Source organism: Ursus arctos, unplaced genomic scaffold (genome assembly GCF_023065955.2).
Source record: "Ursus arctos isolate Adak ecotype North America unplaced genomic scaffold, UrsArc2.0 scaffold_6, whole genome shotgun sequence".
NCBI classification, from domain to species: domain Eukaryota; kingdom Metazoa; phylum Chordata; class Mammalia; order Carnivora; family Ursidae; genus Ursus; species Ursus arctos.
The window spans coordinates 71,456,141-71,469,343 of NW_026623078.1; the positions used below are offsets into that span (position 1 = coordinate 71,456,141).

General features: G+C 38.3%; 1 protein-coding gene across 7 annotated transcripts in view; it reads right to left on the reverse strand.

Annotated features, from left to right (window-relative positions):
- The window catches only part of TATDN1 (TatD DNase domain containing 1), a 43,373-nt gene that overhangs the window by 1,354 nt on the left and 28,816 nt on the right, over positions 1–13,203 (reverse strand). For 5 of the 7 annotated variants that reach the window (XM_026495444.4, XM_057307821.1, XM_057307823.1 and 2 more), the window contains 2 exons: positions 3,534–3,604; positions 2,199–2,325 (listed from right to left, as the gene is read on the reverse strand). In XM_026495444.4, the coding sequence (XP_026351229.3) occupies positions 2,199–2,325; positions 3,534–3,604 (198 nt within the window). Of the gene's footprint in view, positions 1–2,198; positions 2,326–3,533; positions 3,605–13,203 lie in introns of those variants that run through there. The other 2 variants (XM_048212529.2, XM_057307820.1) reach the window with 2 other exon arrangements.

A 13,203-nucleotide genomic window follows, 5' to 3' on the forward strand; every position in this document is an offset into this window, starting at 1 on the left:
TTCCTGCTTAAAATCCTTTGGGTCCTGATGCAATCTGAACTACTGAGGCTGGCATAGGAGAGCCCTCACCAGTCTGGCCTCACCACCTTCCCAGACTCATCACTTACCCGTGCATCCTACTTTTTGCCACACTAAACTCATTGTTTCCCACAGAGCAGCCAAGCCCTTCTGCGGTCTGCCTTTGCTCGAGGTGTCTGTCTTGGTCTGGCACAACGCCCAGCTGTACCCCACGAGCAGCTGAAGTGTCACCTTAGTTAAGCTGTTTCTCCTCAAGGCAGGCAGGTGCCACGTCCTAGGGTCCTCGTCATATATTTATACCTCTGTAACAGCACTAACGTCTTGGATTATACTTTCTGCTTATTTGCGCCAGGAGGGCAAGGATCCCTGTCTGATTCCTTCAGTGTCTTATCCAAAATGCCTGGCAAAATGTATCTAGTCATCTGGTGGATGGATGCAGGGCAGGGACTGTCCTGATTCTTCTAGGTAGCCTCAGTAACTTGAACCTTTGCTGACATGCAGGAGCTTCAAAGTGGGTTTCAAGGAATTTAAAATCTAAAAGGGAGGAAAGATCTCTATAAAAATCATTAAAACATAAAACTGTTAATAGATGGATTTGATAAAAATGACTTTGTAAGTAGGAGTTCATTAGTAATTAGCATTAGACTAGAGACGTGTGTTTTTACAATGTGGTTTAAAAATCTACAGTTTGTTGGGGCGCCTGGGTGGCACAGCGGTTAAGCGTCTGCCTTCGGCTCAGGGCGTGGTCCTGGCGTTATGGGATCGAGCCCCACATCAGGCTCCTCTGCTATGAGCCTGCTTCTTCCTCTCCCACTCCCCCTGCTTGTGTTCCCTCTCTCACTGGCTATCTCTATCTCTGTAGAATAAATAAATAAGATCTTTAAAAAAAAAAAATCTTCAGTTTGTAAATGCCGGCTTTCCCAAGCCCCGCAGCCGGTACTCATGACTGCAGATGAGACTCCAGCTTTCTTGGTTCCTAACAGTCTGCATTTGGAAGACCTTACAGTTCTGTTTTGCAAATGTGTCACTAAAGTCAACGGCTATACTGTACTTAACGTTAAGGCAGTATAGAAACCTGACTTGGATAACTGCTGGCAAATACTTCCCCCGAAGCTGGCTACTAGAAAGAGACCAGTTTCTTGTCTTTAGTGTCCTATTAAATATCTCTAAAGAATGATTCTGTAATAATTGTCTTCTGACTGAATGTGCAACTACTTACAGTTCATAAAAGTTACAGGTGATTCTTTACTGATCAGAATTTAAATATATTCCTCAGCCTATGGGTTTGAAAACATTCATTTTTAAAAATCCTTGCCAACACCAGCATGTTAATGAAGGAAAATCTTTCCAGTATTATTTTTGTAGAATAAATCTTCAGTTCTCTGCCTGCTGAATTTTTAGATCGGCTTACCTAATACTCTTTTCTGTTAAAAACTACTAAAAAAAATGCATATGGAAGGAATTATTACAACCTAAAAGTAACAGTTCAATTGCCTGAACTGGTAAACCATACTAGACTGATATAACCTAGATATAAATTATCTGCTTATGCAGACAAAAGCCGGATGATGTGCCCATCAACATGATACAAACTTACCCTGGAAGTTATAAACGCTATAGCTCCTGAACAGCTGGATGGTAAACAGCCCCTCTGTTCATATGCTCTATACTATACTCAAAAACTGATGTTGAATTACTGCTTGCCCCCACCCCCCAACTTTTGGGTTAGAAAAAGGAAATCCTTTCTATAACTTGACCTTTTTGTTCAGAGGCTTGAAGAAATGTATTACTATTTAGGTTTTTCAGGTTGTCAAATGATTTAAAATACACAAAAAGGTCTCCTGCTAAGAGTGCATTTTTATAACCATGAGCAAGGAAGCTGCATGAGAATCTTTTTTTTTCCCTTTCCTACAAAATGACAAATGACCAAATCACATGAAGTTTTCACTCCTGTAATAAAACCACTTTTAATGAGTCGAGAGGTTGAGATGATGGGAAAAGAGGAGCCCAGACAGAGCAGTTCAGGTGCCGAGCCTTCCACATCACCGCATTAAAATGGCGGCTTTTGATCTGAACATTGGGATGTCACCCAACTTTAATTCGGTCCCTTGAGTTCATTTTGAAATGGCATTTGGTGGTTGACTTTAATGTTCTGAAGACCATGAAAACAAAATACTTACATTATATGGCAGGGTTCATTCCTGTCTTTTATGCAGTGCCCATTTTCCCACTTCTTTTTGGTAGGAAATGAAGTTTTTATATATTTTGATCCAGCATGTGTACTTTTCACTCCACACCAAGGTGCGTCTAGAGTTAAGCAAAGAAAGAAGTCTCTTACAAGGTTTATCTTTAAAATCATTGTTTTCTTCATGAACATTATCAAACAGATATATAACTTCTAAAATGTAAGTCATGATTCAGCTTTAAAAATGGTAAAAAGCAACAGCACAATTCTAAGCACAAGATTAAATGCTGAACTGTACACAATTTTAAATGCCTTTTTAAAAATTTTTAAAAATGCTTTCTAAGAATCATTTTCATTGTATTTTTTTCTGCTAACATTACTGTTGGTGTATGGCATACTTTTAAAAAAGAAAGCTAAAAGAAGTACAAACTGTAACCTGAAAACATTCAAGTCAAGCCTCTATTTGCCTCTACAGAATGTGAAACAGTGGCTTTAAACACTGGGATTGGGCACTTGAGTGGCTCAGTTGGTTAAGCATCTGCCTTCGGCCCAGGTCACGATCCTGGGGTCTTGGGATCCAGCCCCACATCAGGCTCCCTGCTCAAGCAGGGGGGTCTGCTTCTCCATCTCCCCGACCCTCCTCCCTGCTTGTGTTCTCTCTCTCAACTAAATAAAAGCTTTTAAAAAAAATACTGGGATTATTCACTTACCTCTTTCTTTAATAAAGAATTATAAAAATTCACATATTTTACAAGCATTGTACTTCTAATAAAATCATTTCATTTTCATGACTCTCCAAGGAAATAAACCTGATTTCTTCAGGATGGCTTAGTCTTGACTTTACTGAAAAAGCCCATATGTGTAGGTAAAGCCTTGAGTTCAGGGTTAGGTAAAATGTTTAGCTTCTAACCTTAAGAGGCAACAGATTAACTTCTAAAATATCCTGACTAAACCAGTTTGATTTAAATTCTTGTACTTTATTTTAAATTGAATTAAGCCATTACAAAGACAACACTATAAAAAAATTAAGTTTTTGAAACCCCAAGTGAGATACTTCATTAAGACTACTTGTTTAATAAAATATTTATAATTACAACCTCCTTAGTTACATATTCTAATATTCCTTTTTAAAGTGCTTATTAGGCTTAATCAAACTTCTAAAATTGAATAACTTGATTGCATAAATACTTTCTATCAATTGATAAAAAACCCCAAAGATTTTCTGAAAAGTACAGCTGTTGAAGCTGTGAGTGAGCTGTTCTAAGATATTTTTTTGTCCAGCTCTTTTTTGATATGGTGTAATATGAAAATTCTAAAAGCATAAACTTACCAGTTTCAATCATTAGTTTTTCACTAGGTATTGACTTCAGAACTTCCAAATTAGCCTCAGTTTTCAGTGAGCTTAAAAAAATTTATAGATATATTTAATCAACTTTTTTTCATATTACAAACTTATCTAAAACAGATTACAAGACCTCTCAAGTCCCCAAACAAAACTTTGGTTGGCTACAATGGCAATATATCATTTCTGACCTTACAGAATCTAGATTAAGATCTATTCCAGCCACACTCAGCCTTTAACAGGATGCAATTTTTTGTGTTTATCTGCTGACCAATAACTTTCTGAATCTGTGTAAAACAACTTTTTAAAGAATTTGTTTGCTTCTTTCGGTAATTTGCCTAACTTAGGCTCAAAATGCTGAGTTTGAAGGTATGGCCAGTTCTGTTACAGGCCAAATACTGCTAGGAAGGAATCAAAGTTAATGTTTCACTAATCAGCAACACAATCTTCACAAAGGAGGAAAATCACAATCATAGGACTAGGAGTATTTAACAATGAATGAAAACCTAATTAGATGTCCTTTTCCCCACACCTGGAAACATGATCTTCCATTACTCTTGACATTCTGAAACTTAATGTGTCTGGGCAAGAGCCTTTTTTCATTCATTTAGGGGAGTTAGAACCCTTCCAATTTAGACCCCTCCCCCCAACTCTGGGAAAAATTACGGGAAAAAGGAATTCTCCCCTTTTGTTTTCTCTCTCCTCTCTTTCTGGGACTTGCATTGGTCAGTTTTACAGCTCCTGAATTGGTCTGCTAAGGCCCTGTTTTCTCCTTTTCTGGGAAATTAACTTTCATTTCCTTAACTTTCATTTTCAGACCCTGAGACAGACTGGAATTATTGGTCCCACTTCTTCACTTTCCTTTAATAGAAATGTATCTGCACCCTGCCATGGTTTCTTAGTAGGAAGAAGCTTGAATCTGGCCATGGCCTCAAGACTTGCTTTGACCAGATGACATGGCCAGAGACTTGAAAATGCACTTTTTTGATTTTGATGGCACTTTTGTCATCTCAAAGTAGCATGCACTAAATAGCCATTATGCCTCTTCAGGGTGGGCACCCAGAATGAAAACACAGCTCAGATCTGAATTCAGCACGTGCCTGTGGCAGAGAGATCTGCCTCTCTCAATCAGTCAACCCTCAGCTAACCCAGGAATATGAAGAAAATGTTTACTGTACTATGCCAATGAGTTTTAGGATGGTTTGCTATATAACGTGACGATGATTAATACTGTCCTGTATTTTTAATTTTAGCATATATTTTTTTATTATGGAGAGATTAAAATATATGTAAAACTAGAATACAGAATCCCCATGTATTCATTACCTGGCCCCGATCTATTATCAACTCCTGGCCAGTACTATCCCATCCACTCATCCCAAACCTCTCCTGTATTATCTTGAAGGAAATTCAAAATGTGTAGTTTCAACATTCTAGCATTTATTTCAGAAAATATTTCAGCATGTATCTCTAAGCATGAAGTTTTTGTTTTTTGTTTTTTATCATAATATATCCGGTATTCAGACTGTCTGAATGTCTTACATTCGTCTTGTTTGTCCAACTCAGGACCCAGATGAGGGCCACACATTGCAGTTGGTCAGTGTTCTAAATATCTGCACCTGTTAAGTTTTCCTGACTCTCTTTCTTCCATTAAAATTTGTTGAAGAAACCCAGTTGTTTGCCCTGAAGTTTCCCAGTCTCGATTTCGTCTGTGTTCATCTGGATTTGGGTCTGGGCTCTGTATCCTGTTCCACTGTTCTAGGTGTGTTTTTGGCCAGAACCACACAGTTTAGTAGGTTCCTAACGTATGTTTGTTTTAATAGGAGTATAGTGGACATACAGTATTATATTCGTTACAGTGTAAACCACAGCGATCTGACATTCGTTTATATCACCAAATGCCAACAAGTGTAACCATCTGTCACCATACAAACTTACTACAACATTACCATGTTCTTAATCTTGTACTTTGCATCCACATGACTAATTTGTAACTGGAGTTTGTACCCCTTAATACCCTTAAAACAGCCATCAGTTTATTCTCCATATTTGAGTTAATTGTTTTTTGTTTGCTCATTTATTTTTATTTTTTAAGTAGGTTCCTCACTGGGTGTACTTTATTTGAAAAGTATTGTAGGATTAAGCCATTATAAAGATGACACTGTATAAAAAAAATTCTGAAGTTTTTGAAACCCCAAGGTGAGATACTTTGTTAAGACTACTTCTTCAATAAAATATTTATAATTACAACCTCCTTAGTTACCACATACTCTGACATCCCATTTTTAAGTAGTTAGGCTTAATTGAACTTCTAAAACTGAAAAACTTGATTGCATAAATACTTGTGCCAGTACCACATAGTTTTGATTACTACAGCTTTGTTGTATAGTTTGAAATCTGGGATTGTGATTAACTGCAGCTTTGTTCTTTTTCAAGATTACTTTGGCTCTCTGTGGTTCCATGCACATTTTAGAATTTTAGTTCTGTGAAAAATACTACTGGTGTTTTGATAGGGATTACGCTGAATCTGTGGATCGCTTTGGGCTGAATGGACATTTTAATAATATTAATTCTTCCAATCCATGAGCATGGTATATCTTTACATTTATCTGTGTCATCTTCGATTTCTTTCATGAATGTCTTACAGTTTTCAGAGTATAGGTCTTTTAACTTCTTAGGTTAAATTTTTTCCTGGGTATTTTTTTTTTTCTTTTTGACACACTTGTCAATGGGATTGTTTTCTTACTTCCTCTTTCTGCTAACTCATTTTAGTTATAGAGACCCAACTGATTTTTGTATATTAACCTTCTCTCCTGCAACTTTACTGAATTCATTTATTCTAATGGTTTTATGGTGGAGTCTTTAAGGCTTTTTCTAAAAATACTATGTCATCTGCAAATAGTGACAGTTTTACTTCTTCCTTGCCAATCTGGATGCTTTTCTTTTTCTTGTCTGATCGCTGTGGCTATGACTTCCAGTACTATGTTGAATATAAATGGCTAGAGTAGACATCGTTGTCTTGTTCCTAATGTCAGAGGAAAAGCTTTCAGCTTTTCATCACCAAGTATGATGTTAGCTGTGGGTTTGTCATATATGGCCTTTATTATATTGAGATATGTTCCCTCTATACCCACTTTGTTGAGAGTTTCTATCAAGAGTGGATGTTGAATTTTGTCAAGTGCTTTTTCTGCATCTATTGAGATGGTCATATGATTTTTATCCTTCATTTTGTTAATGTGCTGTTCAGTTGGCAGACCTAACCATTCTTGCATGCCTGGAACAAATCCCACTTGGTCATGGTAAATGATCCTTTTAATGTATTGTTGAATTCAGTTTGGTGATATTTTGTTGAGGAATGCTTTATCATGTTTATCAGGGATAGTGGCCTGTAATTTTCTATTTTGTAGTGCCTTTGTCTGGTTTTGGTTATCAGGGTATTGCTGGTTTCATAGAATAAATTTGGAAGCATTCCTTCCTCTTCAATTTGTTGGAACAGTTTTGAGAAGAACAGGTATTAACACTCCTTTAAATGTTTGGCAGGATTCACCTGTAAAGCCATCTGCTTCCAGACTTTTGTTTGTTGGGAGTTTTTTTAAATCACCAGTTCAATTTCATCACTAGCGATCAGTCTGTTCAGATTTTGTTTCTTCCTGATTCATTCTTGGAAGATTATATTTTTCTAGGAATTTACCCATTTCTTCTAGGTTGTCCAATTTGTTGTATAATTTTTCATAGTAGTCACTTATAATCCATAGTATTTTGTGGTGTTGGCTATTTCTCCCCCTGCATTTCTGATTTTGAGTGTTTTTTTTTTTTAAATAAATCTGGCTATTGGTTTACCTATTTTGCTTATTTTTTTGAAGAACCAGCTCGAGTTTCATTGGTGGTTTTTTTCTCGTTTCTTAAGTCTGTATTTATTTCTGTTCTGATCTCTATTATCTAATTTTCAAGTTGATTTGTTCTTTTTCTAGTTTCTTCAGGTGTAAGGTTAGATTGAGATTTTTGTTTTCTTGAGGTAGGCCTGCCTGTATTGATCCAAACTTCCCTTTTAGAACTGCTTTTGCTGCATCCTAAATATTTTGAACTGTTGTGTTTTCATTTGTCTCAAGAAATTTTTTGACTTCCTCAATCTATGGGTTGTTCAGTAGCATGTTGTTTAGCCTCCATGTGTTTTCTTTTCAATGTTTTTCCTGTAATTGATTTTTTAAAAAAAGATTTTATTTTTTTAAGTAATCTCTATACCCAATGAGGGGCTTGAAGTCACAATCCTGAGATCAAGTCGCCTGTTCTACAGACTGAGCCAGCCAGGCACCCCTCTGTGATTGATTTCTAGTTTCACACTGTTGTTGTCAGGAAAGATTTTTGATAGGATTTCAGTCTTCTTAAGTTTATGGAGACCTGTTTTGTGGCCTTACATGTGAACTATCCTGGAGAATGTTCCATATACTTGAATGTGTATTCTGTTTTTGGATGGAGTGTTCTGTAGATCTATTAAGTGTATCTGGTCTAATATGTCGTTCAAAGCCACTGTTTCCTTATTGAGTTTCTGTTTGAATGATGTATCCATTGATATAAGTGAGGTGTTAAAGTCCTCTACTGTAATTGATGACTATCAGTTTCTCCCTTTATATTGTTAATGAATTGCTTTACATATTTAGATGCTATGTTGGGTGCAGAGATTTACAATTGTTATATCCTCTGGTTGGATCCCTTTATCATTACGCCATGCCCTTGTCTCTTGTTACACTACACTTTAAAACAAAGACTGTATCATTTAAGTATTGCCATTGCAGCTTTTTGTTGTTGCTGCTTCTATTTGCATGGAATATCATTTTCCTCACACTTTCAGTCTGCGTGTGTCTTTAGGTCTGAAATGAGTCTCTCATTAGCAGCATATAGAAGTTTTTGGTTTTTTTTAATTCAGTTACCCCATGCTTTTTGGAGTATTTACTCCATTGTTTAAAGTAATTATTTATAAGTGTGTGGTTATTACCATTTTGTTAATTGTTTCCTGGTTGCTTTCGTAGTTCTTTCTTCTCTTGTTCTCTTCCCCTGTGGCTTGATGGCTTTCTTTCGTGTTATGCTTGGATTCCTTTCTCTTTAGTTTTTGTGTATCTGTTGTAGGTTTTCGGTTTGTGGTTACCATGAGGTGCATACACAACATCCTATGTTTATAGGAGTCTGTTTTCAGTTGATGTTTGCTTAAGTTTGAACACATTCTAAAAGCACTATATGATTCCCTCCTTTCCAAGTTTTATGTATATGGTGTCATATGTTACATCTTATTTTGTGTAATTATTAGATAACTGATTTTACTTTAATCTTCATACTAGTTTTATAAGTGAATGCTCTACTATCTTAACTATGTTTGCTTTTACCAGAGAAATTTTTTCTGTTTATGTTTTTCTTCTAGTTAGCCTTTTCTTATCTTAAAATGTATGTTTGACATTTCTTGTAAAGACGGTTTAGTGGTGATGAACTCTCAAGTTTTGTCTGAGAAACCCTCTCTCTCCTTGAATTCTAAATGATAACCTTGCCAGGCCAGTATTCTTGATTGTAGGCTTTTTCCCTTCAGCACTTGGAACATATCCTCACACCATTCCCTTCTGGCACTAAAAATTTTAGCTAAAAGAAATCAGCTGATAGCACTAGGGGGTTTCCCTTATATATAATTAGTTGCTTTTTCTTCCTGCTTTAAAGACTCTTTAATTTTTGACCTTTTTATTATGTGTCTTGGTGTGAACGTCATTGGCTTCATCTTGTTTGGGGCTCTGTGTGCTTCCTGGACATCTGTTTCCTCCCCCAGGTTAGGAAAGCTTTCAACTGTTTCTTCAGATTTTCTGCCCCTCTCTTCTCCTTCCGGGACTCCCATAATGCGAATGTTAGCACACTTGATGTTGTCCTAGAGGTCTCTTAACCCATCCTCATTTTAAAAAATTCCTTTTCTGTTCAGCTTGGATGGTTTCCACTACCCTGTCTTCCAGGACATGCATCTGTTCTGCTGTATCCTCTAATCTGTTATTTTTCACTTCAGTTATTGTATTATCTCTAATTGATTCTTTTTTTATATTTTCTCTTTTTCTGAGTTCATCCACTCCTTTCATGTTCACTGAGCATCTTTATGACCATTACTTTGAACTCTTTATCAGGTAGGTTGCTTGTCCTGGTTTTGTTCAGTTCTTTTTGTGAGGTTTTGTCTTGTTCTTTCATTCGGAATAAACTCCTGTCTTTTCATTTTGTCTGTTTTTTTTTTCTTTGTATCACATCAGTTACATCTGCTGGCCTTGTAAGCAGTGGCCTTGTGTAGGAAGTGTCCTGTGGGGCTAAGCAGCATAATATCCCCCACGGTCGCCAGAACCAAGCACTCCAGGGGTCCCATGTGGGCTGCCTATGCCCTCCTGTTGTGTTGCAACTGCTGTGGATATGCTGGTGGGCAGGGCTGTCCCCACGCCCAGCTGGCTGAGAAGCCCTCCTCAAGTCACTGCAGGCATGCTGGGTGGGGCTGGGATAGGATTGTAGCTGGAGCTGCCCACAAGGTGTTGGGGGGCAGTGGTTGCTTTGTGGGTTCACCAACCCCAAACAAGGTGACCACTGGGTGTTGCTGGGCAGGAGCCACTTTGGAAAGGCACCTGCCTGAACTGGAAGGCTGGGTGGAGTGGGTCTGAGGGAACGCCAGGGCAGGGTGAGCTGTGCTACCATGATAGTTGGAGTGTGTCAGAACTGGCTCTTGTTAGCATCAGGCCAGCTAGGCTGGAGAAGATCAAAAGAAATGGCACCTGTTAGCACTCCCACTCCTGGAGAGATTTTCTACAGATCCCTGCCCCATCAGCACATGCCCTAAAATTAACCAATAAATCTCCTTCCTGTATAACCCAGATGCTTTTCAGACTGCTGCCTCTATGCTGGCCCTTTAAGAGGAGAGTCTCAGTTTCTTATAGTACCCTGGCTCTGCTGGAGTAAAGTCCTGCTGGTTATCAAAGCCAAATGTGAGGGGGCTTGTCTTCCTGGTGCAGACCCCCAGGGCAGTCAGGGGAGTGGGGGGTACCTGATGTGGGGCTTGCTTCCCTTGCTCCTCAGGGAGGACCTCTACACCTGTGATACCTCTCCTGGCTGTGAGTTGCCACACCAGACATTTGGTTCCCTACCATGTCTCTGCCCCTCCCTATACCCTTCTCAGTGTGACTTTTCTAGTGTGGAAGGGCTGTTCTGCTGACGTAATCAATCGTTGTCTGAATGAGCTGCATTACATACAGTTGCCTGGTGTGTCCATGGGAGGAGGTGGGATCCTCCAACTCCACCACGTTCCCTGGTCATGTCAATATGAAGAACAGTTTGCCTTCTGTATTTCTTGCAGGATATCTAGCGTACCCTCTGGAGTCTGGACCAGATTCCGGTTGGATTTTTTTCTTCCTTTTTTGGCAACCCTTTCATAGGTGGTGGTATGATCTATCTAGAGAGGCACATGGTATCTGGTTGTATTTCTGTGATAGGAGGCAGCCAGGGATGCCCAGTGCTTAGACCTCTTAGTTTACTAGGAGCTGCAGAATATCGATAGAATTCTGTCAGCCCTTTATTCACCAGAATACTTGTATAAAAACTCCTGTGTCTACTCTTAAGTACCCAGTGGTAGTTGGTAGAGGGGAAAAATACGTATCTTCCTGTTGAATGTGTTGATTCCCTCACTTTCTCCAATGGTGGTATTATTTTAACACAGACATTCATTTCTAATCATTAAGGAACTCTTTTCATGTTCTTTTTCCTGTAATATTCTGTTCACATTTTATGGATATAACATCTCAGCCTTTATTATATCAGGTCTCTTTTAAAGTTCTTTTCCCTAAATTGTTTCTTCTGTTGTTAATTTTTCTGTTTATCTCAGTCTTTTTCTTTCTGTTGGTTCACCTCATTTATCTGGTGGTCCTTAATTATCAATTTATATTTAAGGAGGCTTGAGTTGCCAGTGTTGTGTTCCCTCTACTTTTGTGAAAACAGAGGACTGATTTACGGCCAGTTCTCTGAGTGGGGAGTCTTACTGGAAGCTCCTTGTGGGACGGGCCAGGACTGGGCATACTGATCCGTAATTTCATTTACAAGTAAGAAGGGAAGGAGCTAACTGAGGCTTTTGCTCCTCTAAATGCTTTCCTCTAGGATCAACATTAGAGTTTCCAAGTCTTGGCTCTCACAATTTGTTCAGTTTTCTTAAGAGATTTCCCTTTGGGTAGAAATGCTTGTGGCACCTGTACTCTGTGCATGGCAATGAATACAGGGAGTGACAGCTCTCTCTATAAAGGCCTCAAATTACCCTAATTTGGTCCTATTTGTCACTAATTCTAAACCCAAAGTCCTCTCTGCGATTCTGTGTGCTAAATTTGCTCTCCCCTCCTCTGGGGCCCTGTAGTCTAAGTGGTCTCTTTCAGAAACTCCAGCCTTGTTTCTTTGCTCTTACACGTCTTCCATTTTGAATACATAGGATTTTACTTTAGAATGATTTTAGGAGTGAAAGGGAAATGTGTGTCCAGTTTGCCATAAATACCAGCCTTTTTATTACTGTTCTCTAGAAAAAAACCAAAACTCCTATTCTCAGCCAGCTTAACAACTGATCAATAGGAGTATTTTCAAAAATAATTCGATATGCTTGATATGGGTAATATTATTATTTTCTTAAAGATTTTATTTATTTATTTATTTATTTATTTATTTATTTATTTATTTGACAGAGATAGAGACAGCCAGCGAGAGAGGGAACACAAGCAGGCGGAGTGGGAGAGGAAGAAGCAGGCTCCCAGCGGAAGAGCCTAACGTGGGGCTCAATCCCAGGACTCCACGATCAAGCCCTGAGCCAAAGGCAGGTGCTTAACGACTGAGCCACCCAGGCGCCCCTTGATATGGGTATTAAATTTAAAGCTTCCAGTTATCAAATGAGTTGCATATTTTTTATCTCTTGAAAAGAAATCATGTCTGACTTGGTTGTTTTCTACATATACTCCATGCTTGTAAAAACTGAACTAAATACAGAAATACTATGGAAGAAATATTTTTAAATCAAAGCCAATTATATCTTTAATAAGGTTTTCCATTTAAAGGAGAGCAGCTACATGATTCTGTAGTCAAATTTGAAACTTTCCCATTTTCTTGGAGAAAAATGTTATAATTTAACCCTCAGAAACCAGACTCTATGTCACAGGTAGTGTAGATTAAATTACCATAGCTCAGAGACTCAGATTAAGACTACAATAAATTGAACTTCAGAATAAGAATAGAAATATTGACTGATTAGGGGGGCGCCTGGGTGGCACAGCGGTTAAGTGTCTGCCTTCGGCTCAGCGCGTGATCCCGGCGTTATGGGATCGAGCCCCACATCAGGCTCCTCCGCTATGAGCCTGCTTCTTCCTCTCCCACTCCCCCTGCTTGTGTTCCCTCTCTCGCTGGCTGTCTCTGTCTCTGTCGAATAAATAAATAAAAATCTTAAAAAAAAAAAAAGAAATATTGACTGATTAAATGACTCATATTAATTCTGAGTTAATACAGGAAAAAAAATCTCATGTCATTAAACTTAAAGCCAAATCTTTATAAAGTCAGGGTCATACAGAAATCTCTTAAGACAGATGTACATTTCAAGTTGGTAGAATAAAGGCCTTCTGTCCTCTTCCAAAAAATT